The following is a 17,594-nucleotide window of genomic DNA, read 5'->3' on the forward strand; positions in this document are numbered from 1 at the left end:
TGCAGCAATTTGGAAGCTACCGATTCAGAGGATGGAGTATGGACCTTGGAGTCAGCCACACCAGGGCTCAAATCCTGCCTCTGTAATTTATGATGATTGAGAACTTGGGCATGTTTTTTCAACGTCTTGAGTCTCAGTTATCTCCCACAAAACACAAGAGGCCAATACCTACCTTGCAAGGTTTGTGAGCAAAAGGTAGTATGCATACGGTGTTGTATCCAGCAGGTGCTCAACAGATGAATGTTACTATCAGAGTCCTTTTAACTGAGTCTAATTGATGAGACTTGAAGGGTTGAGGATTTGGGTATCAGAACCTGAACCCAGTGAGAAACATCAGATCCCTTGCCACTTAGGGTTTACGTGCTCCAAAGCAAGTAGCTGCTTTGGTTCCATCTAAAAATGTTGACTTCAAAATAGAACTTTCAGCTTGTTTCCCTCCTTTTCATACACATTTCATCTTATAAAATGCAGAGGCTGGGATCTTTGGTCTATATGGAAGAACACACTCAACAGCAACAGTAGCTCTCCCAGGGAGTAGAACTCAAGACTGGTCTATCTTGGACCTAACCAGGAGGGTTATTACCAAGAAACAAGAGTCTCCTTCTAAGGTGGTTTCGCCTGTAAGGCAATCCCTTAGCCTGGTCCCTGAGGGCTTCATTAGAGTGGGGTCCTGGTGATTTTACTGGCTTGTTAAGAAGGCTTTTCAAAGTCTTGTGTAATGATGATGAATGGCAGGGCGAAATCATGTTAACACATTATAAACAATTCCAGGGCACAACCAGTATCTCACACTGTACTTTATTTTTCTTCACAATATTAACTAGACAGACAAGGAAAGTTTAATGGCAATGTGACTTTTTCCAACAACACAAACAAAGTGCCATTATAGCTAATGGTGGCCAACTGGAGACTTACTTTACCTTAACCGTGTAAAGCATCCTTACCATATATTTTTGTGTGTACAGTGTTGCAGGAAATCAGCCACCCCTTAAAAGTATCAATCTTAAAAAGAGCCATGGAAGGTAAAAGTATGAAAATCTTGATAACAAAGGTTTTCAATACAAAAACACTTATTGTATACTTATTTTTATTTAAAACAAAAAGAACCCCAGTAACTCAAAACAAAAGCAAACCTTGGTTGAAAACTTAAGAAGGTATAATAAACAAAACCACCAAAAGAAAGCTTCCCCAAAAGAAATGCAATCCACTATCACTCTTGCAAATTCTACCTTGGAGGGAAAAACTTAATGAAATGAGCTATCTGGAGGGCCCACGGCAGATTTTCCAAAAGGTTTAGGTGCATGGAATTACTCAGTGTCTATACTACAGTCCTATTTATTAATAGTCTCAGAATTTTTTTGATTAAGCGAGCCTTTCCATCCTCCACCAGTGTTCCTGTCTTCTGTGCTGAGCTTGGTATGCAGAATAACCTTGTTGTCGATAGGATGTTGGCTTGAAGTTATTTTTCTCGGTCAGTCCAGATGAACTGGTACAGTACCATTCATGCTCCATCTGGTTTTCTTTGCATCCAGTGAGATGCATATTTCATGGTTGTCCAAGGTCATGGTTGTCCAAAGACATGGAACAGAATGATTCACTGGGTAAGACTAAAGGGCTTGTATTATCTCTTTCCAATTCAGTTTCACATTGCTTAATTTTATTAAAATTTTTTTCTGTATTGTACATAATAAACATTTAGAAACAGATGTCCCTACCAACCAGAAGGTTGTCATTAAATATCCTGTTAGTTAAAACTGCACATTTATTGTTTAAATACCCATTAGACATATCCAGCTTGAAATTTATACCATTGCACTGCCAAATGGAGCTGCACTTTGAGCCGTGCTGATGTCTCTGGAATCTAAATGTCGTACCACAAACTTCAAAATGTTTCTCATTTGTCACATAAGGTTCTTCGCAGAGGCATCACATCGACCCCAATACAGGTCCTTCATACCCCTAGCTCTGGTTATTCTGAAAACTTCCAACTCCCTGATCCAAACTTGGGAATGTTTTAGTCATTTAAAAATTCTTCCTCCTTCCCACCCCTCCAACAAATGTCCTTTGTCCCATAATAATTAAAAAAAAAAAATCCCTGAAAGATCCAAATTGAATAACAATAAAGATCTGATTGGAACCTTCATAAGCTTGACAATGTAGAATTGTATTTCTTAAAAAGTGTGTAACCACATTTGTCTGGGCTGCAAAAGACACCACAGAATAAGATCAGAATAGAATTTCAACTGACTCCCTAATTTCCTTAGAATGGCTTGTATTTCAAGCCTTTCCTGTTTTTCTCTGATAGACTAGGTGTACATTACTAACTATAAGTGATAAGAACGTCTAAAAACAGCCACTGCCTTAAAAGTACAATTGGAATGAGAGTTTAAGTTCACATTTATAAATTATTTGTCTTAGGGTAAGTTTAATTACAAATAGACACTATTTGCAATTCTGTTCACTCAATAGATCCTGGAGGTGAAAGCTAGACATGTGTCGGAACTGTCCTAGTTACTTACATTTAATCTTGATTATTATAACTCCTCTCAATTTATAATCACTTCCTAATTTTTCCCACTGGGTCAGAGCTACATCTTTAGATGATAAGCATTTACTAATAAAACAAAGATCACATATAAATGGAAGGCCACATCTGAACACAGAGAGGTAAGTGAGCTGTGGAGAGAATGGTGGCTTCTTGTTTGAACTAAATCAAGGTGCTTCCTTAATTCTGTGACTTTAATCCAAATCTTAAGCCTGCCATGCCCCTGCAAAATCTTCAGAGATGACCCGATGGCCATAGACCCTGTCAGCTGTCGTTCCGGCCTTTCTTTCGGAGTATTTGTGCAGCAAGGGACTGGGAGGGCCGAGGAGGTTCTCGGATGTTCTTCTCCTCTTGGGGCTTTTTTTAGAGCCCTTGACCCCAATTTGGAAAGTGCGTATATTCTATTTAACTCTGACCCTGGCCAGTGTAAAGAGGAGTACATAAAGAGGACTGCTTTTTCATTCATAAAGAGCAGTTAAGATGCAGATGTGAATCCCTCTTCAGCACAAAATAGGGATGGTTTTCTGTTGCCCGACTGCAAAATAATTAGATATAATGGAAAAAAAAAAAAAAAAAGACTAGTTGAGGCTTTTATATACATTCATTGCTTCTAACATGTTTTTAACAATAAGGAAAATGCAACATCAACTACTCTTAGAGCAAGTGCAGCCACAATACTGTACAGTTCTGGGGCCAAGCGGCTGGGTACATTTACTGTTAAACCAGGTCACAAAACTCCACAGCAAAAGGCAGCCAGCCAGCAATTAACCCCCATGACCTCTTAATATATATACATTTTTCAAATACTCTGTGAATCCCATTTGAACAACAATAAAAGACAAAAAAACAGGCTTTATATTAAAAAACGTCCATATTCTTCATTGTTACTTCTAAAGCAGCTTGGAGGATCTTACCACGTGGAGCATACTGCAAACTGACTCCATTAAAATGGTTTTGGCAGGATAGCAGCACAGGATTGGATATTCCATATTCATCACTTTGACAATGTAAACCTTTCATAAAATAATATTTTGCTTAAAAATTAGAATCATTCAAAGGTCTGATCATTCTGTTCCCTGAGGCCCGCCGGGGAGGTCTGGCTTCATACCACAGGTTTCCTGCTTTCTTGGTGGAGCGTAAGCACCACTGCATTTCAGGAAGACCCTGAAGGACAGCCACAAGACAGCCCCCACGGAAGGAGGGCAGGGCTCTGGGTGGGTCTGTGTTGAAACAGGCCACGTAAAGCAACTCTCTAAAGGTCAAACCACCATAGATTTTAATCCGCTGGTCATTCCCCATCTGGATTTTTAACTGAATGAATCTCAGGGGTTTAACCAAACATGCATGTAATCCTGAATAACATGAATTAAATGCGGAATTGCCCAGGGATGAATAAACCTTCAAGAAACAAGGTCAAAGGGACAACAGATATATCTGTCACAATAAACAATTCTGTTGACGTGGAAATGCACATGACTTGGTTGAAACAATGCTCCTCAGTGGCCAGTGACATCCAGGTTTTTCTTAGGTAGCTGAGACTCAGGGCTTCTCACCTTCTCAGAAACGCTTTTGAAGAATCAAGAGACAAAAATCCCAAACAGAAAATGATCACTTCTGCTCACAAATAGTGTATAGGCCATAACTAAATGCAATTTTTAAAAAAAATAAACGCTGAGATGCATGTATTTTTTTAAAGCAGCTTTCGAAATATCAACCACAGCATTAAACACTGAACAGAGTACATTCCAAAGTTAATACAGATAAATGATATATAATGCAATAATGCCACAGAGTTATTCCATCAATGTCTCAAGGCTGATTCTAAACTGGAAGAAAAAAACACAACAAACACTTTCTAGTTTATTTGCTGAAGATGTCACTTCTTTTGTTACTTCTTTATAGTTTCCCACCATTGATTGTTTTTAAGTGCCCCAGGATGTACAGATAATCCCCATATTCCACACCTGGAACTTTTTTTTTTTCTGTCAGGTTTTCAAATAAAACCAAACTACAGTGACAAGATAATGTTTTACATGTAATTCCATAGACATAGGTCAATGAATCCATGACACCTTACTTCAATGCTTCCTTTAGGATTTAAGACCCTCTCCAAAGTCATTTAAAGCCTTGCTTTAAACTGTACAGGTGGGCCACAGCCACACAGCCAACGTGCCATGTGCTACGGCCAAAATGGGCCATGGCCGTTGCCTCTCCTCACGTGCCCAGCCTTCACCGTGTCCCTCTGCTAGGAAGGGCCCAGGGCCTCTGTTCCTTCTCTCTACAGTGATACATGTCTTAAGAAGGGTTGTGGCTCCCATGCTCCACGTGAAAATGGGCCTAGCTGGAGGGCCCCAGGGTGACAGGCCCAGCCGCACCCCTCTATTGCTCTTTGTTGACAGTGGAATTCTGAGCTCCGTCAGCTTCCAGACATTCGGAGACGACACTGCCCTGTTGATCATCCCTGGAGGAGGCCAGTGAGGGCCCAGGCTCAGTTTCAGGACCAGGCCTCCAAGCTGGGATGCAGGCAGGTTCTGCGGACTTCGGTCTCCTAAAAGCAGGCACTTGTGGCGGCCTGATGCTCTGGGTAACTCTAGCCTTCCTGATGCCGAAGTCACCGAAATGTTTACTTCCTCAAGTTCCAGAGGATTATGTTCCTACTCAGACAGAGCCAGTATTGGGATCTGGGGGGTGCGTATCCAAAATATAAGAATATACACAATCAGGGCTTAAGGTACTGGATGATACTGTATAAATTGCTAAAATGCTTCTCGGCACAATTGGTAGCTTAAAAAAATACTTTCCTATGATTTAAGGGCATTTTTCCCATCGCTGTCCTTCGGTGTGGAAATCTCAGTGGGTACCAGGTCCATCTGAAGTTCCCAAATCTTTTCCTCCCACCAGGAATGCGTCATGTGAGTCATATGCAAAGAGTCTCTTCTTCAGACCAGGGAGGCATGGACTTCCCCCCAGGAACCCTCCCTCTGTTAATATCACAGCCCCCAGGGCAAAGACATACAAGTGAATGAGCACCTTCTTCCCAGCCTCCAGCAGCCAGAAAGCCAGCTTCCCCAACGATCAGGTCCTTTTTCCGTACATCTGCTCTTCAAATGGTGAGTTAGTCCGGCCAACAACACAGAAAGCGAATCTGTGTTTACAGGCACAGCACATCCAGGTGGAGCCGCACGAAGCAGTGCTTGGCAATTAGTGGTCGGATTTCCAAAGACAGGAGTTTTGATGGGACTGTCTTAAATAAATAAATCTTTTTTTCTTAATAATGTAAAAAATAAATGATATTTCCCTTTGGCAGTAAATAGCTGATTCGACATTTTGCCTGAAAATTGTTTTGTGTGTGTGTGTGTGTGTGTGTCTGTCTGTCTGTGTGTGTGTATGTTTATATGTGTGTTATTTTTTCTTAAACAGCCTGCAGCTTTGTTTCATGGTACATCATTGACAATGCATATCATTTCTACTGCTTTAGTGAACCTTTTGCATATTTGTTTGGGGCAGGCGTGTTGACTTCACTTGTGGCCCAGATAGGCACCCAGGGTGATGCAAGCTCCCACCAGGGCCAAACTGAGCAGAGTCTTCAGAGACAGCCAGGAGAAATCAAACAGAGGCCGCATGCTGGGGCCGTACAGTTCCACAAAGGCGTCCTGCAGTTGGGGTAGAGGAGGAAAGAAAAAGAAAGAGTATTAGAAAGAGAGCAGAGAATGCCACCCCACAGAAAAAAAGGTATCCTGCCAGGGCAGCCTGGGCACCTTCAGAAGGGCAAGAGGGGAAAAGGCAAACGCTCTTTGGAGGCCATGATTCAGAAACCACTGTTTTCATTAATTCAAGACATATTTATTGAGAACCTATTTACATGCCAGGCATCTTAGAGATACAGCAGTGCATAAAATAGACTAAAAGTTCCTACTTCACGAAGCTTCCATCTAGTGGAACAGTATAGACAGCAATCAATATAATTTATCACATGGTGTAGGAGAGAGTGCTAAGGGCCGAGGAGAAAAACAGCAGAGGCAGTTAGAAAATATTAGAGGTTCTGCAGTTTTAGCTAGCACGCCCATCCACAAAAGTAATAAAATGTAGCAATGATGATGACTGTCACACTCTTTGATTGAGTGTTGACGTCTTATCAAATGTCTGACATACATTATTTTAGTCTTCGTACCAAACTTTTTTTTTTTCTTTAAGAGCTAGAGTCTTGCTCTGTTGCCCAGGCTGCAGTGCAGTCGTGCAATCATGACCCACGGCAGTCTTGAACTGTTGGGCTCAAGAGCGATCCTCCTGCCTCTGCCTCCTGACTACCTAGGATTATAATGCTTGGCTAATTTTTAAAATTTTTTGTAGAGATGGGGTCTTACTATGCTTCCCAGGCTGGTCTTGAACTCCTGGGCTCCAGTGATTCTCCTGCCTCAGCCTCCCAAAGTTCTGGGATTAAAGTTGTGAGCTATCTGATCCAGCTAATTCTTTGTACCAATGTTACTAAGTTATTTTATTTGTTTCTGTCTAAAGACGAAAAAGCTGAGAATCACAGGGAATAAGAGACTTTTCTAACAAATGGCACAGCCAGGCTTTGAACCCAGATAGAAACCAGCACCCTTCTCTCTGCTGATGCCCTGGCATGGCTAACGGCAGCTCTGTGAGAGCATTTGGTCCACCGAGGGCTCAGTCGGTGGAGGGGCCAGGGCGGCCTCGACTGGTGCAGTGCCAGCCTCTAAGGTCAAGGTTCTCCCAGGGAAAGGGAGCCGTCGGAGGGTTTCTCTTGGGGGTGGCTAGACTGAACGACCACACTCAAATTGTGGATCTCACAAGGCATGAGATCAGGGGTGTGTCACTGGACGTGCAGGTCCGAGAGACAAAGAGGGTGTCTCCCTTCCATTCCTATCTCTCCATCTCAAGTCAGGTCTGTAGTGTTGTAGCAGAGTCCACCCTTTGGATCAGCTTGGATTGGGCAAATCACTGGTTGATCATTTCCTCGATTTGGGGGAGATTACGTTTCACATTTGGGTCCAATGAGTATTTGGACAACTTTCCGAATGAATATTTGAATATATACATCAGTAAAGGAATTCTTTTTAGTTCTGATTTATTCAGGTATGAAGAAAACAAGAATAGTTCCACATTATTCCCAACAACCCTGACTCAAAGCACCCAATTTTATTACAGGAAACAGTAACGTACCATGACCCTGGGCATCGCTGTTGGGAGGGGCTCCAACAGTGCACGGAGGGGTTCCCTTTCTCTGGGGCAAGGGCTGTAGTAGTGGGACCAGGGATTCTCTTTGTCTCCCCCGTGCTGGGCATGGTCTTGGTGCACTGTAGGTGCGTAGTAAATGTTTGTTCACTTAAGTTTTCTGAATACAATCATCAGTTTACATTCTGTCTTTGGCTTAATGCTTTGCCCAGATGCTTATTAATCTGTGTGGAATTACTCCTTCTATATGTAACGGCCTCAGAGAATCCTGAGGTAGTCTTGATGAGGGTTTAAGACATTGTTAGGGGAACTTTCTGCATTATTAAATATAGATTTATGCAATTATTTTCATGATATATAATATGTGCCATACTTTAAAAAATTCATTTTTACAGTGTTTAAAACTTTTGCTATTATAAACGATATCATGATATATTTTTGTACATCAATTCTTGTCTATTTGTTCAGTTGCTTTTTTGAAATAAACTCCTAGAAGTGACCTCAATTGACCAGTCATCAGTATTGCTTCCAGAAATCATGAAGGGCTTGCCTTGAGCCATCCTCACTCTCTCATGGGTTGCCCTCCAACCAATGCCACCTTTTACAAAAGGCAGGCACGGATTTAGGGCGCGGGTCACACTGAGGGTGATCCTGCCCCCCAGGGGACATTTGGCAATGTTTGGAAGCATTTTTAGTGGTCGTGATTTGGGGTGAGGGTGCTACTGGTATCTAGTGGGCAGAGGCCAGGGACGCTGTTCAACAGCCCACAACGCACAGGGCAGCCCCCCAGGGCTAACAGGGCCGAGGCTGAGAAACCCTAGTTGACAAGAGGCTCTCTAATCACAGACCATAGAAGAACAGATGACCCATCCAGTGTGTCAACAGTGTTGGTCAAATCAGCCCAATCAGCGAGCCCAGACCAGCGACTGCTCACCCAGCAGGCCTTCTGCATCTTTGGAGGTCCTTGGTTCACTTTTACCAGGAGAGGGCGCAAGGGCTTTCTTCTTCTTTTTAAATATCTATTGTTAAACGTTTCTAAATTTCAGTGTCAGAAAAGAGAGGCAATAGACGTACATAAAATGTGTAGTTAGAGCTCTTAGCACAGAGCTGAGGCACAATCATGATTGTCTGCCAAGATGCGCACCCCTCTCTATAAGCAGGGATCAGTGGGGCAGGAAGGAGTCAGGGCTTCTCCGCAAGCCAGAGAAACTCTGCCTCTTTCAGGGAGCAACCCAAGATGTCACAGACACGGCCTCAAATATCAACTAGTCTTCCCATCCATGCTTCTCTCTCTGAGGGATGGGTGGGCTGAAACCCGCAACACCACAGCCAAAAACACCCCGAATTTCTCAGGGCACTGGCAATAGGTTGTCTGCAATTGGGCCTGACATTGAGAAGGTCAGTGGCCGGAAACCCTTTAGTCACCAACAGAGTTTTGTGTGGCAAAATCTGAACCGGACTAAGCCCCTGATCATTTGTCCTCTCTGGACCTGAAACCATCCCGGGAAACCGGAGGATGCAGGGACACACTCCAGCTGGCATTTTCTCCCAGTTGGGCCTGGCACACAGTGCTGGAGAGCAGAAGAAATGCTGTCCCAAATATCCCCACCTCCTCAGAGCTGGAATAATTCCCTCTCACTACCCTCACCCCCACACAAATAACAGTGCTTCTCATGAACCTAACAGGCCATTTCTGACATGCATGACACAGAACAATGTCATTTCTAGAGTGAGATGAGCTAAACTAGCAGCTCTTGGCCCAAAGCCTCAGCACAGAGGTGCCGTTGCCATCCCAGGGGGTTAAGAAGGGCATGGGACTTGGAGGAGGAGTCTGGGTGAATCCTGGCTTTGATATTTTATTAGTTTATAACCTTGAGCAGATAACCCAACCCCGAGCCTCATTTACTTCATCCATAGCTGTAAAATTCATTATTGTGAAGATTAACGTAGGTCACTCAAAGCCATTTGTAAATTGGATACAGATTGTGAGCTCATGGAAGAACAAACACCTTGCTCTTGTCTGTCCTCTTGCAGACCTGCTCCGCACCTACTCAACCTGCCCTTCCCCCAGGAGGTTCTGCTGAGCCTGCCATTTTACAGAAGCAATTTCCTGGCACTCTCTTAGCTTTCAGATCTGAGGATAGTCCGTAATTTCTATAGGAATTATGAATTAAAATGTACACATCCCGTGTTCCGGTCGAAGATGGGAAGTGATAATACAACGCCTACCTATCTATCCTTCTTTATACATTATTAATCAGATTGTAGGGCTACAGGGCAAGTCATTTAACCCCCTGGAGGTTGGATCTGGCCTCTAAACTTTGCCCTTCTACAATTCCAAAGTGCAAAGGAGACCCTGTGGCTTTGGGACTAAATGTCCTGAAAGCTTCTTTCGTAGAAAGTCTTCTTGCTTTTTCAAACATTCTGATTAGGGCGATTTCCGAAGTCTGTTTGAACAGTCTGTCATTATTTGTTTAAGTATGAAAGCTGTTTTAAATAAACACATGCTCATTTTATGTATTAAAAGCAACAAAGAGGGAAAAAGAAAACCTGGGTCGTCATGTGATTCGGACAAAATCCCAGTCTATATATTTAGGAAGCTCTGTGTCCCTTGCTCATGTCAGGACTGGCAAGGGCTTACCCGACTTCACCGATCACAGGTTCACATGGAAAGGCTCGCACCGGCTCCTCCCATGAGGGGGAGGTGGGCAGGGCCTCAGCTCTGGTGGCTCTATGCACAACGGCTTCTCCATGAATTTCCAATTCAGAGGCCACAGAGGATCTGAGTTCCACCCAGGGCTGGCCCAAGGGGACAGGATGGCCAAACGCCCAGCCCCAACCTTGCTGCAGGGTTGAAACCAGGCCAGGTAGGTATGGATGGGAACAGACCAGGGTCAAGACTCCTAAACCCAGCAAAGTTGTCCTCGCCCCTCCAGGCCATGGAGCACTCCCACCTGGGAGGTAGCCACCCTCCAACATTTTCCTTTTCCCTTCAGAACCTTCAATAATTTCTTTTTTCTTTTTTTTTTTTTTTGAGATGGAGTCTAGCTCTGTCACTCAGGCGGGAGTGTAGTGGCTCCCAGATTCAAGCAATTCTTCCGCCTCAGCCTCCCGTGTAACTGGGACTACAGGCACCCTCCACTATGCCCAGCTAATTTTTGTATTTTTAGTAGAGAAAGGGTTTCATGTTGGCCAGGCTGGTCTCAAACTCCTGGACTCAAGTGATCCTCCTGCCTCCGCCTCGCAAAGTGCTGGGATTACAGGCGTGAGCCACTGTGCCCGGTCCACTTCAAGAAATTTCATGTAAACCTACTTCCAAAGAAAATGAGATTTATTATTATTATTTTTTTAAACATCAGATTGTGAAGAATGGAAGAGAATGTTAATTGTAAGTGCTGAAAAGAATGGCATGCAGTTGGGGATATGGGCGGGGGTCCCAAAACAACCCTTATGCCCAGGTAAAGGTAAACATGGAGACCTTTTGAATTCGGTAATGCATATTAAAAGGCTTTAAAAAAGCTTTTGTTAGTAATTTCACTTCCAGTTATTTCTTTTGGAAAAATAATAAAGTGCACAGATTATTTATAATAGCATAAACCTGGAAACAAATGTCTGAAAATAGATGACTGACAGCGTGCCCACGTGATGGAATGCTGTTCAGCACTAAAAGTCATACCCTATAGTTATTGGCAAGAAATTGTGTTCCTAACGTCATACCGAGTAGAGCAGGACAAAACGGTAAGCAAAACATGATTCCACTTCTGTAAAAACCTAACATATACATGTGTGTGTTTACATACAGAAAAAAATAATATAAAGGAAAACGCCAAGATGTTAACAGTGATTATCTCTGAAGGCAGAAGTAGGCACGAGGACATGGCATTTATGAGGCTATTCTGATTTTTTTCCTTAGCTGTCTTTTCTAATTCAATACAAACATGTTTATTACTATTTATGAAATATACTTTAATATATACTACATATAATAATGTTACATTCTAAGTGCTTGCTTAATCTGAAAAAAATTCCAGACTCCATAATTTGACAGACAAAAATGCTGGGAGATGATGCCTAGTAGTGGGGAGACATGGGCTCCCAGGCAGCAGCCATGACCTAGAACCATGCAACAGGCCCCCGGTTAAGTGAGGGCCTCCTTAGACCCTGGCCCAGAAGAACTCTCAAGAATTTTGCCCAGGAGACCAAAGCCTGCAATAATAGGTTCAGGCCCTGAGCTCAGTGTGTGTTCTTGCCTCTCTATATACTGGGGAAATTTAATATGGCTTGGCTGGCTATAAGCAAATTAGAAATTCAGCTACATTCTACAATCTTTGAGCTGACTATGCATGCAGACGTTATACAACCAAAGAGAATTCTAAGGGAGAAAAGCCATCCTGTCCCCAAAGAGCTTACACTCTAGAGAGAGGTAATGCCTCTATGTGCACATTTGAACTAAACTAAATCAATGGGTGCCGCCATTTTGTATCCTGCAGACTGCAGAGTCTCATCAGCAGTAAGAAGAAAGTAAAAAGAAAATCAGACCGTGCCAATGGGAAATCAAACACAGCTATCAAATGCCTTTGATATTTTCTATTTTTCATGACTTTATACTTTTGTCTCCACGGGGACTTCTAGGGATCTCTTCCCTCACGACAACTTTAGGGTTAGGGAGAAAAAAGGAAAGGGAGAATCACTGTAACAGAAGGCTTTGAGCTGGGAGGAACCTCCAAGTATGTTCAGGTTCCCTGAATTGGTTTAATAATGTCTAATAAGGATATTGGCTCTTTTTTTAAATAGGTGAGGTGAGTGAAATTTTGACAGGTAAAGCAAATTCCTTACAGTGTGTATTCATAAGGAAATTCGTGGTGGACAGGAGCATGAAGGCTGGGTTTCACCTGCCTCCTGCACTTCACAGGTTAGAACACTGGCAAGCAGCTAGTTCTTCTCTCTGCCCAGGGAACCTCCTCCCTGCCTCCCTCAACTTGCTTCCTCCCATCCCGACCTTCCTCTCTGCCCTAATTTGGACTCCAGCCCACAACAAGTCTCATTTGGGCTTCCAAGTGTTGCTGAAGAAAGTCACCCAACCTTGCAGGCAGGTGCTGCTGGAAATTGATGGTCTCTAAACTCAGTGAGTTCTGACACCACCTAGGAATTCTTTACTCTTTGTCAGATCTTTTCTGTTCCTTTTGATGACTGTTCCCAACAGCCACCACTTGTCTCACATGTCTTCCTCACCTTTTAGCAGCGAATGCCACCTTTTACTTCTCTGAGAAAATTGGGATCATTGGGCAAGAATTACCACAGCTTTCCACCCTGGCCCATGCACAAATGTCCATTTCTGCCTGTCCTTCCCTGCTCCTCTCCACCCTTCGCCCTGATTCTACCATCTCCCATTGCTTCAGGAACCTTCCTCTGTCAATTGTCCCTGCTCTCAACTACAATTTCAACCGCATCCTTCCTTTCTGGCCTCAGGTATCCTCAAAATGTCCGTGCTGATGTGTGCTCCACCCTAACCATTATCTTCTCTGTCTCTGCCCTCCTAGACAAGCTGCCAACCCACACTCATTGACTCACTTCCCACCCACATTTGAACTCACTCAGTCTGGCTTCTTCCTATATTGTGCCTCTGAAACCACCTCCACAAATACCACCAATACCCTCCATGTGGCTAAATTCACTGGTTGTGAGGTTGTATCTTACTAGGTGCTCTGATGCCCCAGACACCAAGACCACTGAGGGTCTTCTGTGACTCTGCTCTCTTTGGGCTTTCTCCTTCCTCCTGAAGAAATTCCTCTCTGTCTCCCTCATGGGCACCTCCGCCATGGCCTATTCTGATAAGTTCTCGGTGCTGCCCATCAGGCTTCTGTCTGGATATTTTCTTTTCTCTCTGTGGCCAATCTCTGTCACTCTCTTGGTCTTAATACCACCCCTATGATAATGTCCCTAACATCTTTATATCCAGTCTCACTTTCTCCCCTAACTGCCAAATACTTATTCCAATTGCTTTCTAAGACATCCCCTAAGGAGTTCGATCAACCTGCCCCAAACTGAAGCTATCATCACTCCCTCCATCAAGCCTCCCTCTCTTCCTGTCTTCAACCTGGCTATGGCATCAAGTAAACCTACAGCCTGAGAGTCTCCTAGATGTTTTTCTCTTCCTCATGCCCCACATTCATTCATCAGTAAATCCCATGGCCATAGGTTAAGTTCCCTCAGAAGCAGACCCTAAGACAAAGATTCGAGTTCAAGTGGTTTATTTGGGAGATGATGCTAGGAACTCTAAGGGGAGCAGGGAAGGGAGAGAAAAAAGGAAAAGACCCAAGCGTAAGTTACCTTATCAAGCAAGTTATTGCTACTGGCAAACAGAGCTTACTCCTGCCAGGGAAATCTGAGGGCTAGTGTAGACCATGCATCTCTTGTTAACCCATTGAAGGGCTAGGGAGCTGGGGTATTTATACACCAACTCCTGCTATTCATTGGTTGAAGGTTGCTCCTATGGAATGTCAATACCCCAGCACTCCTAGCTGGTCATGTCACAGGTGAAGTACCCATCAAGGAAATAGATGCAGATGCCATATCTCTTATAGCTGGAGGTCAAGTTAGTGAGCACTAAAGTGGTAAGGGCCAGGGGACAGGACAGAACAGGGCAGTAGATGCAATGCCGATTTTACCACCTGAACACTTCTCTCTCCCTTTACCTTCTCTCCCCAGGATCTCTGCTGTGATTTCCAATCTGATCTCTCTGCCTTGGTCTGAGTCTTGTGGTCTGCCTATAAACCTCTTCCATGTACTGCAGCCAGAGTGACCCATTCAGAATCAAGTCTGTTGCTTCCATGCTTAAGTCTAAGGTTCCCAATGCCCTGGCTCCAACCTAGTCCTCCTGCTCAGCTTGTCACTCTTAAGTCAACTTTGGTTCATTCAGAGATTCAGCTCAATCATTTTCTGCAAGCAACTTTCTCCAAATCCCTAGGTTGAACTAAATAATCCTTGGCTGTTCCCTGTTCACAGTATTATACGAAGATCATCTGTTTACATGTCTGCCTTCCCCATTCAACTATTAGCACCTGGAGGTGCAGGACCATGTTTTATTTATCTTTGGATCTCTGGAGAATGTGTCTGTCATATATTAGGAACTCAACAAATGTTTGTGGAGCTGAAATAAACTGATTGGTTTTACTATACGGCAGATTTTTCAAACATCCTAATAGATAATATTTTTTTTAAAAAGGGAGTATTCAGAGGCCTGATAAAGGACTGGCTTAGATAAAATTCAAGGTGTTTTTGTTTGTTTTTTTCCCCCCCAGCAGCAGCCTCTAGTGTCTTCCCCCCAGGGACTGATGTTTAGTCAGTTCCCAAGGACACAGAGGGATCTGATTGGTCAGTGCTGGTCAGTGACCCTGCTATATTGGTTACTAAAAATTATCACCCCCCACTTACAGGTGCTTGATTTTCCAAGAAAGGGAGTAGCATTTTCCAAACTCATTTGGCCACTAACTCCTCTGTCAGGGAGACTGCTGCTGTGTTTGGAGTATTAGGAAGACAAACTTTGACAAGTGCTGCCTAAGAGGGTGAAAGGACAATAGCAGGGCGCTGGCAAGAGGGGCAGCACTGGTGCCTGTGGTGCAGGGCAGGGGAGATGACCAGAGGTCAAAGGCTGTTTCTGGACATCTATGCAAACATAGAGACCACTGAGTGTGTCCTGATCCTAGATTCCACCAAGAGGGCTGGAGACTCACTGGCAATACTATCTGTGACTACTGCAGCCGCACAGAGTCTATGACATGCAACCGTCAGGTGAGAGAGGATGCCAGGAGAAAGAGAAAGGACATGAAGGAGGAAGTGGGGTAGACAGACACTCGTCTTGCAGAGAGAGACCTCTCCACAAAGTCAAGCAAGATTCTCCTGACACCAGAGTTGGCTCAGAGCAAAAGGGGGAGCAAGCCACCCTGGCCGCTGGGAGTGGTGGCCGGCAGAGCACACGCAAGGAAGTGAGGACTTTTTTCTACCTGAAAAAAGCAGCTGGTGAGGAAGTGACTCCATTTCCCCCCTTATCATAGGCTTGGCAGGATTTCCTCCACAGCTACATTGTGCTGAATGAGTCTAGAGGGTTCCGTCTGCAGAGCAGCGTGGCTTTGGCAGCTGCAGGCTTGCTTCTGTCCTCTGTGACTCTTCCTCCCGCACCCTCCCTTTACTCCCAAAATATTGTTTCCGGGTTTGAGGGAAAAGGAAGGGGAAAAAAATAACCCTTGAGCATATAACTGAAGGACACACAGCTGCCTGGGCCGGAGATGGCGAAGAGGCACGGGAGCGTGAGAAGCACAAGGATTTGCCTTCCTCTGGGCTGGCGGGCTGGCGAGGGCTACTCCCCAAAGCCATCTCCAGTGCCTGGGGGTTGATCTTGGAGGAACTCTGGGTCCAGGGGGAGGGGCTGGTTGAATCATGAGCCAATGACATACATGAAACCTAATCTCCGCGTCATTTGGATGTAACTAGAAACCTGCTGGAGACATGGCAGGAGATGAAAAACCCAAACAAAACAAAAACAAAACTTGCCCGCTTACCACAGTTGGTCCAGGGAAGTTCTGGTGTATTCTGTTATGCAAATTTAGCTAAGAATGCAAATCAGGCAGGGGCCCTCAGGAGTTGGGGAGGCTGAAAAATGAGAAGCGCAAATGGGTGCTTCCTTTCTCCAGCATTATTTTCACAGTTTGAAAATAATGTGCAAAGATGGCTTATGCCATGGGCCAGGGCAGAGGAAGCTTGGCCCCAACCACCTGCTAATGGAGACTTGAGCCGGAGCTAGCTATTCCAGAGATGGACCTCAGAGGATTCCTTAGTTTAATTACCTTCTGGGCTGGGGCAGAAGGTAGTATCTGAAGGGAAGCACAGAGCCAAGTTCCCTGCTGCCGTACTAGCTATGCAAATACGGCAGGGCACCTGTGGGCTCATGTCCCTCCTGCAAGAAGGTGTGGTCAGTCCAGTAATTCAAAAGACGTACTTCTGAAATGGGTGAAGAAATGCATTTATAGCAAAAAGTGCTAAAAATATGTTAATAGTTATGCTATTTGGTTCACCAGGTTCATGTAATAAATCATAACAAGAGAGACTAAAGGCCGTATCTATATGACCTTGAAATCTCATCTTCAGCGGGCTTATTCGTTCAGTAACCAAACATATTTTTGTAAGGTGTTGAATATTTAGCTTAAAGCTAAACAAGACACACACCCTGCCCTATAGTAACTGCTCGGTAATATTCCCAGTGGCTTCCATGGGCCTGAGAATTTTCTCAGTACTGAATTCAAAGCACTTTGTGTCTGTAGGCCCATTTGCCCAGCAGTGGCCTTGCCAGGAGAGAAGAGGCACATGCTCCTGTCCTCATTTTAAGGCACACCTGAAGAGGCTCTAAAGAAAGGGCCTATATACACACAGGCCTCAGTCACCTGCTTTCCAGTGTTTTGGCTTTAAAACAATGTTTCTTCATTTTTCTTCCTACCTTCCTCATTCCATTACCTTCTTTTGGCTGGAGCTTCTGAGGGCCCTGCCTATTTTGGTGCTCAGCCCTCTCTTGTTTTGGGCTTATGCTACTTCACTGTTTGCGGGGGAAGTGATACTTCCCCCCCAAACATAAAGTGACAAACTTAACACTTTATGACATTGTGTTGAACATGAAAATATGTCCAGCAAAAAACTTAATTATTATAACTCAACAATAAAAACCTAACTAGCTAAATTTTTAAAAAGGCCAAAGGATTCTGGTAGACATTTTACCAAAGAAGGTACACAAATGGCCAGTAAGTGCATGAAAAGATGCTCACTATCGTTAGTCATTAGGGAAATGCAAATCGAAACCACAAGG

General features: G+C 44.0%; 1 protein-coding gene across 1 annotated transcript in view; it reads right to left on the reverse strand.

The window, feature by feature from the left end:
• Positions 1 to 779: 779 nt before the first annotated feature.
• Positions 780 to 17,594, reverse strand: part of BCL2 (BCL2 apoptosis regulator) — a 196,808-nt gene continuing 179,993 nt past the window's right edge. Inside the window, exon 3 of the mRNA XM_003914452.4 lies at positions 780 to 6,198. Coding sequence (XP_003914501.1) covers positions 6,064 to 6,198 — 135 coding nt within the window. The 3' untranslated portion in view covers positions 780 to 6,063. The remainder of the gene's footprint in view (positions 6,199 to 17,594) is intronic.

This window comes from Papio anubis, chromosome 19, assembly GCF_008728515.1.
Source record: "Papio anubis isolate 15944 chromosome 19, Panubis1.0, whole genome shotgun sequence".
Classification (NCBI taxonomy): domain Eukaryota; kingdom Metazoa; phylum Chordata; class Mammalia; order Primates; family Cercopithecidae; genus Papio; species Papio anubis.